Genomic DNA, 14,481 nt, shown 5'->3' on the forward strand with positions numbered 1-14,481 from the left:
TGTCACGTGATCATGTGTCGCGTACGAGCCGAAACAGGAAGTGCTTGGCAGCTCACAGCAAGCGAAACCATTGCAATGAACATACTGCTAACTTAGTAACGTTAAATAGAAAGTCTCACATAAAGTTAGAAGTCAACTAATGTGGATTCCGCCGGACTCTGTAAAAAACGAATGTTACCGAAATGGAAAGAGCAGTCAGACTCATCATTTTGTCGGTCGTTTTCTACGTATCGCAGGTAAGTTACCCGACGATGGGAACATAAACTGTACTCGGTATTCGTCGCATGTTTACGGCCTTAAAAAACAAGTCCGTCGAAAAACACGTCAGCTGCGACTACTGTTAACTGGATCGTTTTCTGAGAGCGTCGTCGGCACACTGGTGATATTATGTGAATCAGAAGCATGGCGTCGTTCTGGTGACCAAGGGACCAACGTCTGCTGTGGATGAGCTAGCGTTAGCGTTGGTCCGTTAGCCTCGTCTAACGTCAGTTTGGTTCACTCTGGGGACGTTACAGCTGCCTAAATGTATACCTAAAGGAACGCTATTCAACCCACGGGACAGGTTGGCCGTTGTCATTTATTTCGGCTTACTTAAACTGAAAGCATAGTTGGTAACAAATTACTAATACAGCGTCCTCTTCTACGTCACCAACACGGAAGTATTTTGATTTTAAGAATCTGATCACGTGAAGTATAGGCACACAACAACTAGTTACTTGTTGATCACGCGGCCCTGTGTCAGCACAGATGAGTTCTTGTAAAGTATGTACGTGCAACTGCTTTTTGATTGATATCGTTTGGTTACCATTTGGAATTCAAACTACCATGGGGGTAAATGATTAATGAAAAGGAAAGATTAAAGAGGGCTTCACATCGTTCTTCTGTATTAGATCATTTTATTATATCATTGTAGGGACGGGTCTAAAATGCCCTTGAAATAACTGCGTTTGGGTATGGTATTGCCTTCGATATGTGTACTATGCATGCAACTAAAGAGAACAACATGTCTTTCCCAACAGATAAACTGCCAGGAGGCAATCTTGCACATTTCCAATGAAAGAACAAATAGGGAGTACTGTATTGTCTACAATCAATCCTGGACTCCACTGTCACAAACCTTTGATAAGGCTGTAAGTTTTTCAAACTTTTCCAAGCACTACTTAGTTATTATCATAAGAAAGAGAAAGTTACTCAGACTTTTACTAACGTGTTGTTATATTTTCCTCTAAGTGACATTAGAACATAAATAGATGAGTTGTTACCTGCCTACTTGGCAAGTGGTCAACCCTGAAATAAACCTTTACATTTCCAGACCTCACTTACACAGCCTTTATTTAAAACCCAGTGACTGATATTCTACCCCTGTGATTAATGTCAATCCAAAAGTAGAAGTATGAACTCACAGAGTGTCATTTCATGTTTTTTTTTATTTTGCGATCCCTCTTGTATGTAATTCCTAACTGCACACACAGTTCAGTAGTACATAATGACTGAAATGACCAAGATAGATAGACTTTCTTTGTTGTATTCAATGTAACATTTTAGGAACTTCTCCTATGTTTCCGAAAGTTGTCGTGGGAAAATTCTAGGAAGCTTTCCATCTATTCTAATCATTAAATGATGTCTTGTTTTAATTTTCTCAGACGCAGTATCCACTGGTGAATATGACATCCACTGTGCTGTGTAACACCTCGGGGGTCATTCCAGCTGTGGTGAAGGGCAAAGCATTGGTGGTGATGAGGGGCGACTGTGATTTCAGCCAGAAAGCTCAGGTTGCTCAGAGCCTCGGAGCTACTACTTTGCTCATTGCCAGCAAGACACTTTTGGTAGGACATTCAAATTAAACTGTTTTTTCAGCAGACTAAGAAAGGTCATTAGACAAGTTCTTCATATTTCAAGTGTTTTATTATAAACTAACTTTTTTGAAGGACCCATGGTCTTTTTTTTTCTGTACATAATACTAACATCCAGAAGTATGTATACAACACGTCAATGCGGAATTGATTCAGGAAAAAAGGAAGTGACACAAGAAACTAATGCTGTGGAGCTGGGGATTTCCATCTAAAATTTAAATGTATTTTCTCTACGCCATTTTTCTTTCTAGTTTCATGTGTCGTCTTTTTGTTTGACAATATAACCTTGACTCGCCAAGAGCTGGACAATACATTCTAAACTTAATTTATGAAACTTCTCAACTTTTCAGATCACTCCATCAGCCAATGACTCGGAGTATGCAAAGGTCAATATTCCTCTGGCTCTCATGAGGTACAGGGATTTCATTGAAGCGCAGCAGGTCAGTCTGGACTTTTTCTACTGCTTTTTAATTCAGTTCTATTTCTTTCTCACTGACCGCCAGTGTTTCACACTGCCTCTGGCAGGATTCATAGAAGCGTAGTTACATACTAACTTTTGTTCTGTAAACACATTTTTTTATTTTTATGTATGTCCTCAGGTGTTTAGTGAAGGGATGCAGGTGAAGCTATATGCTCCAACTTACCCAAAGATCGATGTAAGCCTTGTAGTCATGCTACTGATTGCCATGGTCACGGTCACCCTGGGCGGCTTCTGGAGCGGGGCGTGTGAGAGGTAGGACATTGCAGCTTCACATAAAGGGCACTATCTGCATTTTATTGGCAGGAGTTAAAGTTGCTGCCTTGTTAACAGTGTTTTCCATAAAATTAGATAATGTGAGTGGGGAGGGATTGGCTAAAACGGGTCTCTTACTTTAGTTAAGATGCCCGTGTAATGCCTGTGTCAACAAGCACAAACCTGCTTTCCCAAAGGTCCTACTTATTGCGGTGTATTTATATCACATCAAATGCAACTCTACAGCCCTCTCTCTGTGTATGAGTAATGGATGCTGCCCCCCTTTTTTTATTTTTTATTCTAGAACCAGTCAAAGCATTTTTCCTGAGATTTCTTTTTTTAAATCCAGTGTTTTTCTGTTTTTGGCAGAGACCGAATGAATGGCGATGGAGATGGGGGAGAGAGCAAAGCAGACCCCAAAGAGCTTTTCCTGTACTCTCCTCTTAAAGTTGTCATCTTTGTCGCGCTGATGTGTGGGATGCTTGTCCTCATGTACTACTTCTACAATGTCATGGGTAAGTTGTAATATTGAACTTTATTTCACTCTAAGTGTAACAAAATAAGTGCCAGCACGATCCTTATTCACATGTTGGACTGTGCATCGGCTGGTTTCAGCAATGTCCTACTACTTATTCCTATTTATTATATATATATATATATATATTATTACTACAATATAATTTCCACTGAAACATTCCAGCGTGACGGTGGAGTCCTCCCCCAAGAAAATTTGAAGGGTTTTGATGTAAAACTATGCAATAGTACATCCTGGACCATCATTATAGATAATGCCCCAAAAGCTAAAAGATCAAACCTGCCATACTCAACTAATTATTTTGTCGATCATCCATGTCCTCGTCTTCCTCTGGACATTTCTTCTTTAAATGTTATCCCAGTGAAATCCTATTCTGTAAATCAGAAGACTTGATTCAGAAAAAGCTCAAATTAAGTTTTCTAATTAAAAACTTTCTAACTTAATTGACCAGTGTAAATTGAATTGATATTTCTCACTCCCTCCCCTCCATCAGCTTGTCCAATGACTGTCTACATTGTTTTCATGTTTCTTAAAACAAATTACTGCCAAAACCCTGGCGAACACGATATTGAGAGGGCAGCAAAGTGTCCAACTAAAAGTCAAGCTATGCTAAAGGGTAAAATGTAGAAGTGCTGCTTTGTATGCCTTGTGGGTACCGGCCCACTTCAAGTGCTTGAAGGAGTGATTCCATCTCAGGTTTCTTTTTAACGTAATCGTTGTTTTTTTTTCTCCCCAGTTTACTTCATCATTGTCATATTCTGCCTGGCGTCTGCCTCTGCACTGTTCAGCTGTATTGATGCAGTGATGGAAATACTTAGTTGCCCCTCTGGGAGGTAGGAGACCAACTCTTGAAATAAAATAAAAAGCACATTCCGATTGCTGTTAGGGAAAATATGAGATAGATAATATGTGATATACACCCTGGTAAAAGTATTTTTTGTTTCTTTTTCCAGCTTCTCCATTAAAAGTTGCAACTTCAGTGTGAGGTCGCTCATACTGGCCGCCGTATGTATTTGCATTGCTGTGGTCTGGGGAGTGTACAGGAATGAAGAGAGGTACCGCGAGCAAACACATGCGCACAAAACACACAACCATAACACACTCGGACTCGGCTGCCGCCCAGAGGATTGTTTTGGTGATGAAGCAGAAATTGCCTATTGGTCCAAATCTGATAAACGTTCACATTGCATCATCCAAGTCAGTCAAAGTATATTTCCGGCTAATTGTTAAGCTCAGAGGATGGTGCTAGGTCAAAGAAAACACGTTTTCTTTCAAACTTGACGAGTCTTATTGTGTTCAATAAGACATTATTGATGGCGTATGTATATTTTTAATCCTATGATATAGATATACCCTTTTATAATTTTAATATTATGTTCAATTGCGGATAATGTTGACATGTTATCGCAGCATGAGTTTCGAACATATATCCTAATTCTCATTCACTTTCCTCTACGCTTTGTCCTGATTTTAGCAGGGTTGATGATGGTTGATGTTATTTTTCGTTAAATGTATCTAGCTGCGTTTCCTTTTTTGCGTTGTATCCTTAACTGTGGCTAGGCTGTTCTTGTTAAAGTCAAATACGTAATGCTGAAGTTAAAAGTATTTTTTTTGTCTCTGTAGATGGATCTGGATCTTGCAGGACTTACTTGGCGTTGCTTTCTGCCTAAACTTCATGAAGACCGTTTCGCTTTCCAACTTCAAGGTACCTCTTCTCTTGGGCTAACACATTTTGTTAGTGGTGATAAGTGTTTGTACTCTGATTGCTAATCATCGAACAGCCACACTGACTGATTTATTCTCCATTGAATGCAGTTATTTTGGCCAACAATAGCGTCAGAAAGGAGAGGGGCAATATCTCAAAATAAACCTCAATGATGAATCTGTAAATATTAATGTTGGCATCTAACGTCTCCGGGCAGTAGAATCTATCCCATTCTATTGCCCCCGATATTTTTACGGTTGATCAACAAGATGGAGCTCTGTACCGTCGCTATTAATGAAATGCTGATAAAGTTGAAATTTTAAAATATATATTTTATCTGTTCCAAACATTTTTTCTTTTTTCCACATTGGCATAGATCTGTGTGATTCTGCTGAGCCTCCTGCTGTTGTATGATGTCTTCTTCGTTTTCATTACTCCTTTCTTCACCAAGGTATCAGTATATTGATTGATTTTATTTTCTCAAGTTTGGAGCACTAGGGGTTTACAAATGTACGAGTAACATGACATGAATGTTTGGCATCTCGTCTATGTCCACAGAACGGAGTGAGCATTATGGTGCAGGTCGCCCTGGGCCCGGAGGCATCAGGAGAGAAGGTTAGTCCTCCTGCATTGCTGCTTCCTTCATGGGGAACGTCACCAAATAAACTGGCATTTTAAAATGATTACATTCTACATTCAGTCTTTTGATTAGTTTCATGAAAGAGTTCATGAGGTAATATTTTAAATGGTTGAAATTTCCTTTTTTATGAAGTGTATTTTTGTACATTAGTTTAAATATATTGAATTACGATAGAAAGATATGTTTAACATTTTTGGAGAATTATCGTTTTCTTCAAACGGAGCCTTTTGGACTGACCTAGAATGTTGTCCCGACATTGTTCAGAATTAAGATGAAATTAGTTGAGTAAATGTGTGTTCAAGAAGAGCACTGTGCAGGAGTTCCCCTGTCCTGGGAAACAAAACCAACCATAAAATCCCCAAGAATTCCCCTTCTGCTTTGTAGGCGCTTTATTAACATCCTGGCTGATGCGCGCTACTGGTTGTGGACGCCCTCTAGACTGATTGACTAACTGTGCGTTGGGGTTGGGTGGGCTCTTGTCGTAGACGCAAGGTAACATGGTGGAGGTCCCGGCTGAACCCCAAGCTCCCTCAGAGAAAGTAAGGTTTGACTTGTTGAACTCCCAGTCCTTGTTCTGATGGTTTGAGTTGGGTAGGAATGGATTGGGGTTGTCAATATTTGTTCTGAAGATGGATTCGCATGAGCAGAACTCCCTTTTTATGTGATTAAAATATGAGGGAAGTTGGGCCTTTTTGTTTGATATTCTATTATACATATATACACACATGGACTGCCCCAATAAATCCAAAATTAAATTAGATTAACAGAAGAAGAAAACAACAACAAGCAAGCGTTCAACTAAAAGTATAAAGAATAATATGTAATCGAATTCTGGAACAATTTTCTGTACTCATTGGTGCCCGCACTGTCCGATTGTATTAAGCTAAGGGTATTTAAGAAATCCAAATGGTATGATTGCCAATAAATAAGAATATTCCATTGCCGTAATAATGCTGTAATGAGAGTTGGAGTGCATAAAACGTGCCACCAGAGGTCAGTCACCACTTTTGTAGCATCTAACTGAGTTGAGAAAGATTGTGCCTCTTTTTGTGGAAATTTGCATTTAGTCTGAGTTCGACTACAACCGTTATTTAAAGCCGCACGATTGACCCACAGACATAGACACACTCAGCCTGTTCTAGCCAAATGTGGTCTAATTATTATTACCTTCTTGGCTGTTATCCTTAGAATAGATAATGCTTTTACTTGACCTATTTAAAAGATCAAATGTCAAGCAAAGGGAAGAAACACACCTGTCCAGATCCCATGATTGTTAGTAGCTATGTGCTGAAAAATCACCATATTTTGAACACACCAGTTCTGCTCAAGCTGAATCAGTTTATGAGCAATGTTCACATGTTGGAATGGGGGGGGGGGGGGGGGGGGGCATTTTTTATATCACCTGTATTTATATTCAATTTGAAAGCATTTTTTGATGAGTTTGGTTACTGTTAGAAATTGTTATGCCATTGCTGGATAACCAAATCAGTGTTTCTGCCTGGACTCAAGTATAGCTTATGTTCTAAAGTAACATATACTAAATCACTGCTTTGAGAAATGAATATTTAGTATTAAGTCAGCATGACACACTTTCCAGCGCAATGTATTTGATTGCATAAAACACAATATTTCTGCTGTTCTGCTAGTTTTACTATAAAAGTCTAAAATGTGTTTTTCTTCTCAGCTGCCAGTGGTCATGCGTGTGCCTCGGTTCTCAGCTTGGGCTCAGAACCTGTGTGGAATGCAGTTCTCCATTCTGGGTTATGGAGATATCATTATTCCAGGTGAGGTTAAAGTGTTTTTTTAACTGTGCCTGGTGCACGTCAGAGGCTGCTGTCAGTTTAACTACATTATATAAACCCCAAGAGTAGAAATAAGGAAAACCTGATGCATAATGTGGGCTGCATACATACAAATAGGCGTGTTGCTTCTGAGAAACGATAATAAACACTGGATCTGTGCGATGTCTCAACTTCTGGCATCCTCATTGGTCCAACAGGTCTCCTGGTGGCCTACTGCAGCAGATTTGATGTTTGGGTCAACAGCAGCAAGAAGGTCTACTTTATCTCCTGCTGCATAGGTACAACACAGCTCAATTATTATTTTATTCATTGTATACAGAAGCTATATTTATAAACTGAATTCCTATCCATTGGTAATACTGTAGCATACGTGTACACTGTGTCATCACATTATAGAATAGAGTGCAATTGTTTTTTGTATATTCTATGTAGCCATATTGGCTTTGCGGCTCGACTGCACACTCTTTTCTGCTGAAGTCCATGCATTTTAGAATTTCTTTGATTTCATTTAATTAATTAATGTGGAAATATATATCAGACGATATTCTCTGAGTATTTTTAATACTTCCAATCAGCAAATTTGAGTCTAATTTTGTCCGTCTCTCGCTCCCTTGTAGCCTATCTGCTGGGAATGATTGTGACATTCGCCGTGATGCTGCTGTCCGGGATGGGCCAGCCCGCACTGCTCTACCTGGTGCCCTTCACCCTGATCGCCTCCGCTGTGGTGGCCGGGTGCAGGGGAGAGATGAGGCAGTTCTGGGCGGGAACCACCTATATGGTGAGAAGACCGGTGAGAGATAAGTTATTTAAGCAGAGCGGAGGTGCTTCCTGGTGGTACTTCCTGAGGGCACGTCCTGTGTTCAGTGTATTTCTGAAAAAATTCACTCTTTTATTGTTGACATATATTTTTCACCACCAATTAATGAAACTAAATTCAAAAGACTGAACATAAAAGCCAGGCGTATTGCCAAGACATAAGCTCTTTGCTTTTCAGTAGGAGGATATTGTTACAATTAACTCGTATAGAAAAGGCTGCTACTAAGGGCTGCTTCATTGTTGCTGCATTTTTGAAGAGTAAGAGATTTCTCTATCTGCTTTTGTTATAAACAAAACGTTTAAAATGTTCACTTCATGATTGCAGCTACACGATTTGCAATTTGCCAAGCAGCTGTTTAGTGGTGCAAGGGAACTGTGATTAGTCCATTTATTTAAAAAAAAAAAAAAACACTGCGAAGGGAAATGATTGCAGGCAGCGTTCCTTGTTTTTTTTGTACAAATGCGAGTGCCAGTGTTTGTATCTGTAGACGCCACTGTTTTTCATTGCCTGCATGGTGCACAGCATGAACCTGATATTATGAATCCTACGAGAAAACGTATGATAGAAGCTGCTGTTTTCACAATAACCGTGTGTTCTTTTTAATACTAATGGCACCTTTTGAATGAGCGCTTTGCAGCTGGAGGTACTGGGTAAACCCAACAGCATCACTACACTGTCATTGCACTCACCGTAATTCAGGGCAGCACTTCAGAATTGTTTGTCAGTCACCCACTTTTAGTCTATTGACCGATTCTATTCCAGGATATTGGGCTGTCCCTGATGAACCGAAAGTAATATTCAATCGTTTTTTTGCGACGGTGTGTGTCCCCCTTCATAACTATTTGGTGACGTCTCCCAAAATGATATAAGGACATTTTATAATAATTAAGAATATAGATATTGAGAAATGTGCCGTGGAATTGATCCAGGATATCCTGCAGTAGGCATTCTCTATACAAATCACCAGAACTTATGATAATGATATGTTCATTTCAAATGTTACAACAGAAGAAATACAGATTCAAATATTAAGCAGTGTATCTAACCAAAATAATGTGTTAATTTATTAAATATCTAGAACAATATATTCACCTGCTGCTACATTTTTGCAGAACCACTATCAGGCAAAAAAACTCGGCTGTCTTCAAGGATCACAGCAGCTGTTCTTTTATGTGAAGGTCTTTTGTGTTTAGGATTTTGTTAACTAAAAGTATGTTTTCCAGACCATTCATAACGTTTTGGATTGCTTTTAGTAGTTCCTGTCAGCCCTTGGTAAAACCTTGCAGTGCTTTGAAATTAACTTGGTGTTACGTGAAACTGCTCTTAGTCGCATTATTGTTGGAACATACTACAACAAATAACATGTTGTAAACATATATATTCGCAAGTCTGCCAGTTTTCATCTGCATCTAGCATGAGCTGAATCAATGGCAGCTTGACAATTCTAAAATGTACTTCACGTTGTACGTTTGTAGTTTAACAAGAATCATGTGAAACACTTTGAAGTCCTGAACAATACTCACCGCAAGGTCCTAGATTAAATGAGAAATTCTGAGAGACAATTGCATGGCTGTGATGTGTGGAAATACTGGTCTTTTGATGTAAGCGCCAAATAATGAGCAGGAAAGAGATACAATTCTGACCTGGCTTCATCTTCACCAGGTTTTGGACTCGTCAAGGGAACCTTTGCTGCCAGGTTTGCTTTCCTCCAATCCAGACCTCACCCTTACATCTCTCTCCCCTTTTTATAGTGCTGCAGCCTTTCTTAGGGCCTTCTTTTGCCCACTCTTGTTTTTTTTTTGGGGGCATTCTAGCCCCTAATTTCCACAGTCAATGTGTCTCAAATATAAAAAAATAAAATTGAAAGAACTTGGAGACCTGCCTTTGACTGAAAATTGTTTTGCATTAACTCCCCACCAGGTGTCTCTAGTTGATTGGAAATACTCGATAGTCTGAAGAGCTTCTCTGCAACACACTTGAGTTTAAGCCCTGGCCCTGGAATACAATTGACTTGATCTTTTTTTTTACCCCAGTTTGTTTTATCATTCTTTTTCTCCACTTATCTGTCTTTTCCAACCCGTGGGAAATAATACTTGCATCCCTCCATCCTTCATACAGTTACCTGCAAGTCCATGTTACCCCCTGTATGTTGTTGCTTGCATTTAGAGCGATCAGGATGTCTCATCTCTGTGGCTTGCTATATGTAGAAAGTACAGCCTGTCTGATTTTGTAAATGCAAGTGAGCTTTGCAAGTTACAATCCCTGTAATTTTTTCCGTCGTATCAATTGTATTTGTTAGACTGAAAGAAACATTAATTCTTCCTTTTTTCTCCTTTCTTTTTAGAGGGAAGAACTCATGGCTCCATAGGAGAAACATGCTGATTTTCAGTGCTGAGAATGGACCCTACTGCTGGAGGGTTTTTTTAAATTTTAATATTACATTCGCAAGGGAATACATGTTATTGATCAACATATTCTTGGAGCAGTAAGGGTTCACTTGTCTGCTGCAAAGGGCAAGTTAATACATATTCTGTAAGCTTCTTTAGTGCCTGAAAGGTTGTTAGGGTCACATTCAGAAAACTGTAATGACTTTGCCTTGTTGATGATTGAACACAGTGTAATGAGGAAGCACTTTATAATATTTAGCTTGACAGTTGTTTCATCTGGGGTGGGGTGGATTTTAATTGTGTAGCCACAATATGAATTTTTGATAACTGCTTTGTGGATTCATTGTAACCTATTTGTATGATGTGATTTCTTTCATTGCCTTATATTAAAGTGAACATATAGTGTTTATTTGTTCCTTATTGAAATTTTCCCAGGGATACACAGAATTGTCCTGTGGGTAAAATGCTAGTCAGGTCAGGCAACGATTTATGGCTCTGTTTGCGGAAAATTCCATGCAGCTATGATTAAGCATGAAAAAGAAGAGGAAAGGCAGTGGGATATATTTAACTACTTATGTTGCCTTTTATGATCTATGAGGTAGCCATGGGCCTTACAGCCAAGCGTAAATGGATACGTTCTTTAAATTAATTCTACATCAAAAAAGGTTTCCAGTGTCAAGAGGATAAAACAGTTGATACCGTGCAATCTCTGAAAGACTTACAATTTAAATGAAGCACTAAACGTCATACACTCTAAATGATGCAGTTATTAATTGCATTTTTTAAATCCTTCAAATGGTTCGACATATTTCTGCACTAACCAATATATTTGACATGACCCATGCGTGACATTTAATTGATGGTTATTAAGGTTTTACATAACAGTATTTATACGTTTAGTTAACAACGTTAAAACATATGATGGATTGCTGCAATTGCTCTCTCGCAGCGGGTTGAGTCTCATTATCAGTCAGACCGGCTGCACAGGTGAGACGGGACGATGAAAGTGAAAAGCGCGTGTCTTTATTCCCTTCCAGCGGTCATTCCTCGTGAACTAAAACAAAGCGCACATGTGGCCGCTGACTCCGCCCCGGTCACGTGACGGCGTGCGGGCTGACTCAGCCGGGTCGTCATGCAGCGTCAGTCTGGAGTCGCACAATTATGAAAAAGCAACCTTCCGTTGGAGCTGCAGCCGAAGCGGATCTCTCCAACGTCAACCGGGCTTTCCTTCCAAGGCTAACCGAGAGCACCGCCGATAGATGGATAAAAGCCACGCCGCAGCTCTTCCTGAGTCTCAACGGTGACGAGAATGGTACGTGAGCGGTCGACCACTGTCCTCCGGGTTTTATAGTGTTGTCAAATTGGCGCTGACGACGTTCCCGACTGATCGGTGGTTTTTGAGTGGCAGGTCTCTTCTTCCCCCCCCCCTCCCCGTTCTTCTTCCGCCTCCTCTTCCACACACGCTGCTTGCTGCCTGTCAGCCACCCAGCGGAGACACCGGTGGCAATAGCCGTGTTTACCTACTGCCCGACCGTACGGTTGAAATCACTGACAGACACGCGACGCGAACGACGCTGTCGGGCCAAGCGGAACCCCCCTCCCCCCCAAAATCACAAACGGCCGTAACGTTGACGTTAGCACGGCTAAATAGCTAGCTCGCTAGCGCTCAACGCTAGCTACTTAAGCCAAGCTAACTAGCGAGCTAACGCAGCTCTGGTGAGCTGGCTTACGTTAGCAGCGGGTTCTTTGCCAAGAAAACGAAGAGGAGACCGAGCGTCTCCTTCACCCGACCAAAGGAAAGGGGGGGGGGGGTAAAGAGGGGGACGCGTCAGAAGCCGCTGGCACTTGTTGTGAGTGTCGGAGCTGACACGCTGTAACCGCCAGTAACAAGTCAATGGCACCTTGAGTGGCGGTTTAATGCCGAGCAGAGTCCGAGTCACGTTTAAAACCGTTTACTCGCGAGTATTTTGCCGCCCACTCACGACTCTTCGCTCTCTGGTGAGAGTCGAATGTTTCTAGGCCCCCACGAAGATGTTTGCTCAACATCTGTGTGTTTAGTTTGGCGTTACGTTTTCCTGTCATCTGTAAAGAGCTCAGGGTGGATAGAAAGGGAAGGTGACATGTAGCCAAAGTTGTGAGAAGTTTATTGTTGTCGTGGAAACTGTGAAAATGAATCACAACATATTAGTGCGTGTGACGACACTGTGATGTCAATTTAGATTAGGACAGAGACCTGTCATTTTTGATAACGATATAATATCGTTATCAGAAATGCTGCTTTCCGAGATGTTGTACTCCAATCGTAGTTTAAACTTTTATTAGATCACCTAACTTTTATTTCTAGGTTATATTTATTTATTTCGCAATGCAGTATTTATGTGTAGCCTACATCCTTTTATTACACCAGAGCAACCATTGCTTTTTGCATCGGTGTAAAACTGTCTTTCCCACAGTGCTGCTCCGAGCCCGGTCACATGCCCCAGCTTACATGATTGAAACTGCTGCTCTCTGATCAGTCTAATAAGTGTAATGCTGATGCATCAATGATGGTGTGGTTCCTCAGAGCAGACGTCTTGATCAAATCTATGTGATCAATGATAACAGCACTTTATTAGTGCAAGTCACACTCTCTTCCTAACAGGGGGGGGGGGGGGGAAACTAGTCATCAGCTTAGGCTTCAGGGCTGTGTGAGTTGGTAGAGTGGTCTTGCGTGTTTCACTGTGTTTCAACCTGTCGAGTGACTCTGGCATGCCTTTTTGTTATCTCGCATTGTAATCCATTCGCACAACACCCACCCAACGACCAATTGATGACTGAAGTTTTCTTAAGGCCCTAAACTGGATTTTTTTTTTCTTTTTTAAATGGTCACACTGAGTTTTTTTTAAGAGTGTTTTTCTCCCCTGTAGATCTTAACCAGCTGATGACCCCCCCCCCCCCCACACCCCTCCAACACACACTGCTTCCCCTCACATTACAGAGCTGCAGCTCCTGCTCAGGCATGCAGCTGACTTGCATGTGCTTTGTACTACCTAAAGAACACCAGACAAAATACCAGTTTAATGTGGCTTATGCTGTACACACTTTTGTGTTAGGTCTGTTATCTTGTTCACTCTTATACTGTATACTGTTCTCGCTGCTATCTCCTATACTGAGACTGGTATCACCTGGGTTTTCAAATGCTCAAATAACCATGAGCTCCATATGTTGAGACCAATAGCCATCACATGCTTAAACCACAAGGTCATACAGCTGCTCTCAGCTAAGACTCAAGGTGGCATGCTGGCATGGTATCGGCTCATGCTACGCAGTCTTTCTAGAGCTATGCCCACGGGGGCACAATGGTGAAAGCTGGTCACATTCGGGCCTCATGACTGTATGAGCTGACGCTCCGTATTTATTGCAGCCACTACACTTTGAAACCAATTTACTTCTTATCTGGAGGGTATAATGAACTTTTTCCCTCCCATTTGGCATTCTTTTATACGACAAGATCTGCAAACAACTGACATGTGGCAAGAATTGCAAGTGGATACGATCAGTAAGGCCTTTCGTGTGTGTGTGTGTGTGTGTGTGTGTGTGTGTGTGTGTGTGTGTGTGTGTGTGTGTGTGTGTGTGTGTGTGTGTGTGTGTGTGTGTGTGTGTGTGTGTGTGTGTGTGTGTGTGTGTGTCATAAAGCAATTCTAAAGACCTATTTTGATCTGGCTTTGGCTCTAAAGCATTTACTAGTACTGGTTGTAAAAGTGAGAGCTGCCACTAAAACTGAGACGAATATGAGGCAGGTCTGCTAAATCAGAACTTTGCACTTTCCTGTTATGTGTTGTGAAGTTCACACACTTTGTCATTGGAGGTTTAGTGCGGGCAAAATTAGGAATATTCATTGTTTGTTGCATGATGAAGTCGTAGCCCAGCCATTTTGTCAAAGAACGGTTCCATTAAAGAGCAGGCTCAGCCATTGAAAAACACACAATTGAAACCGGTTTGAAAATAAATTGTAAAAATCTGGTGAAAC

At 40.9% G+C, this 14,481-nt stretch overlaps 2 protein-coding genes across 8 annotated transcripts in view; both read left to right on the top strand.

The window, feature by feature from the left end:
• On the top strand, positions 1 to 10,879 carry zgc:123258 (uncharacterized protein LOC641502 homolog). Of its 7 annotated transcripts, none has more exons than XM_037449176.2 (17): positions 1 to 236; positions 1,020 to 1,130; positions 1,644 to 1,826; positions 2,204 to 2,293; positions 2,453 to 2,586; positions 2,956 to 3,101; positions 3,858 to 3,954; positions 4,075 to 4,176; positions 4,745 to 4,826; positions 5,203 to 5,277; positions 5,385 to 5,441; positions 5,952 to 6,005; positions 7,151 to 7,250; positions 7,466 to 7,546; positions 7,886 to 8,058; positions 9,748 to 9,781; positions 10,430 to 10,879. In XM_037449176.2, exons 1-17 carry the CDS (start codon positions 183 to 185, stop codon positions 10,465 to 10,467), a joined length of 1,611 nt encoding a protein of 536 aa, XP_037305073.2. In that variant the 5' UTR covers positions 1 to 182; the 3' UTR covers positions 10,468 to 10,879. The 7 variants fall into 7 exon arrangements, with proteins under 7 accessions (XP_037305073.2, XP_037305081.2, XP_037305091.2 ...); XM_037449184.2 differs by having other exon boundaries at positions 7,886 to 8,046; XM_037449194.2 differs by lacking the exon at positions 9,748 to 9,781.
• A 656-nt stretch (positions 10,880 to 11,535) lies between these two features.
• trpm7 (transient receptor potential cation channel, subfamily M, member 7) overlaps positions 11,536 to 14,481 on the top strand; it is a 30,664-nt gene continuing 27,718 nt past the window's right edge. The window contains exon 1 of the mRNA XM_062562019.1: positions 11,536 to 11,784. Within this exon, the coding sequence (XP_062418003.1) occupies positions 11,782 to 11,784 (3 nt within the window). The 5' untranslated portion in view covers positions 11,536 to 11,781. The remainder of the gene's footprint in view (positions 11,785 to 14,481) is intronic.

Source organism: Pungitius pungitius, chromosome 4 (assembly GCF_949316345.1).
Source record: "Pungitius pungitius chromosome 4, fPunPun2.1, whole genome shotgun sequence".
Taxonomy (NCBI): domain Eukaryota; kingdom Metazoa; phylum Chordata; class Actinopteri; order Perciformes; family Gasterosteidae; genus Pungitius; species Pungitius pungitius.

Bases quoted from the DNA above. Each gene is read 5' to 3' on its own strand.
- zgc:123258 (XM_037449150.2), top strand. From the start codon at position 183: ATGGAAAGAGCAGTCAGACTCATCATTTTGTCGGTCGTTTTCTACGTA. The intron at 2,294-2,452 runs GTCAGTCTGGAC...GTATGTCCTCAG, and splicing joins ATTTCATTGAAGCGCAGCAG to GTGTTTAGTGAAGGGATGCA. The intron at 5,442-5,951 runs GTTAGTCCTCCT...CTCTTGTCGTAG, and splicing joins CGGAGGCATCAGGAGAGAAG to ACGCAAGGTAACATGGTGGA.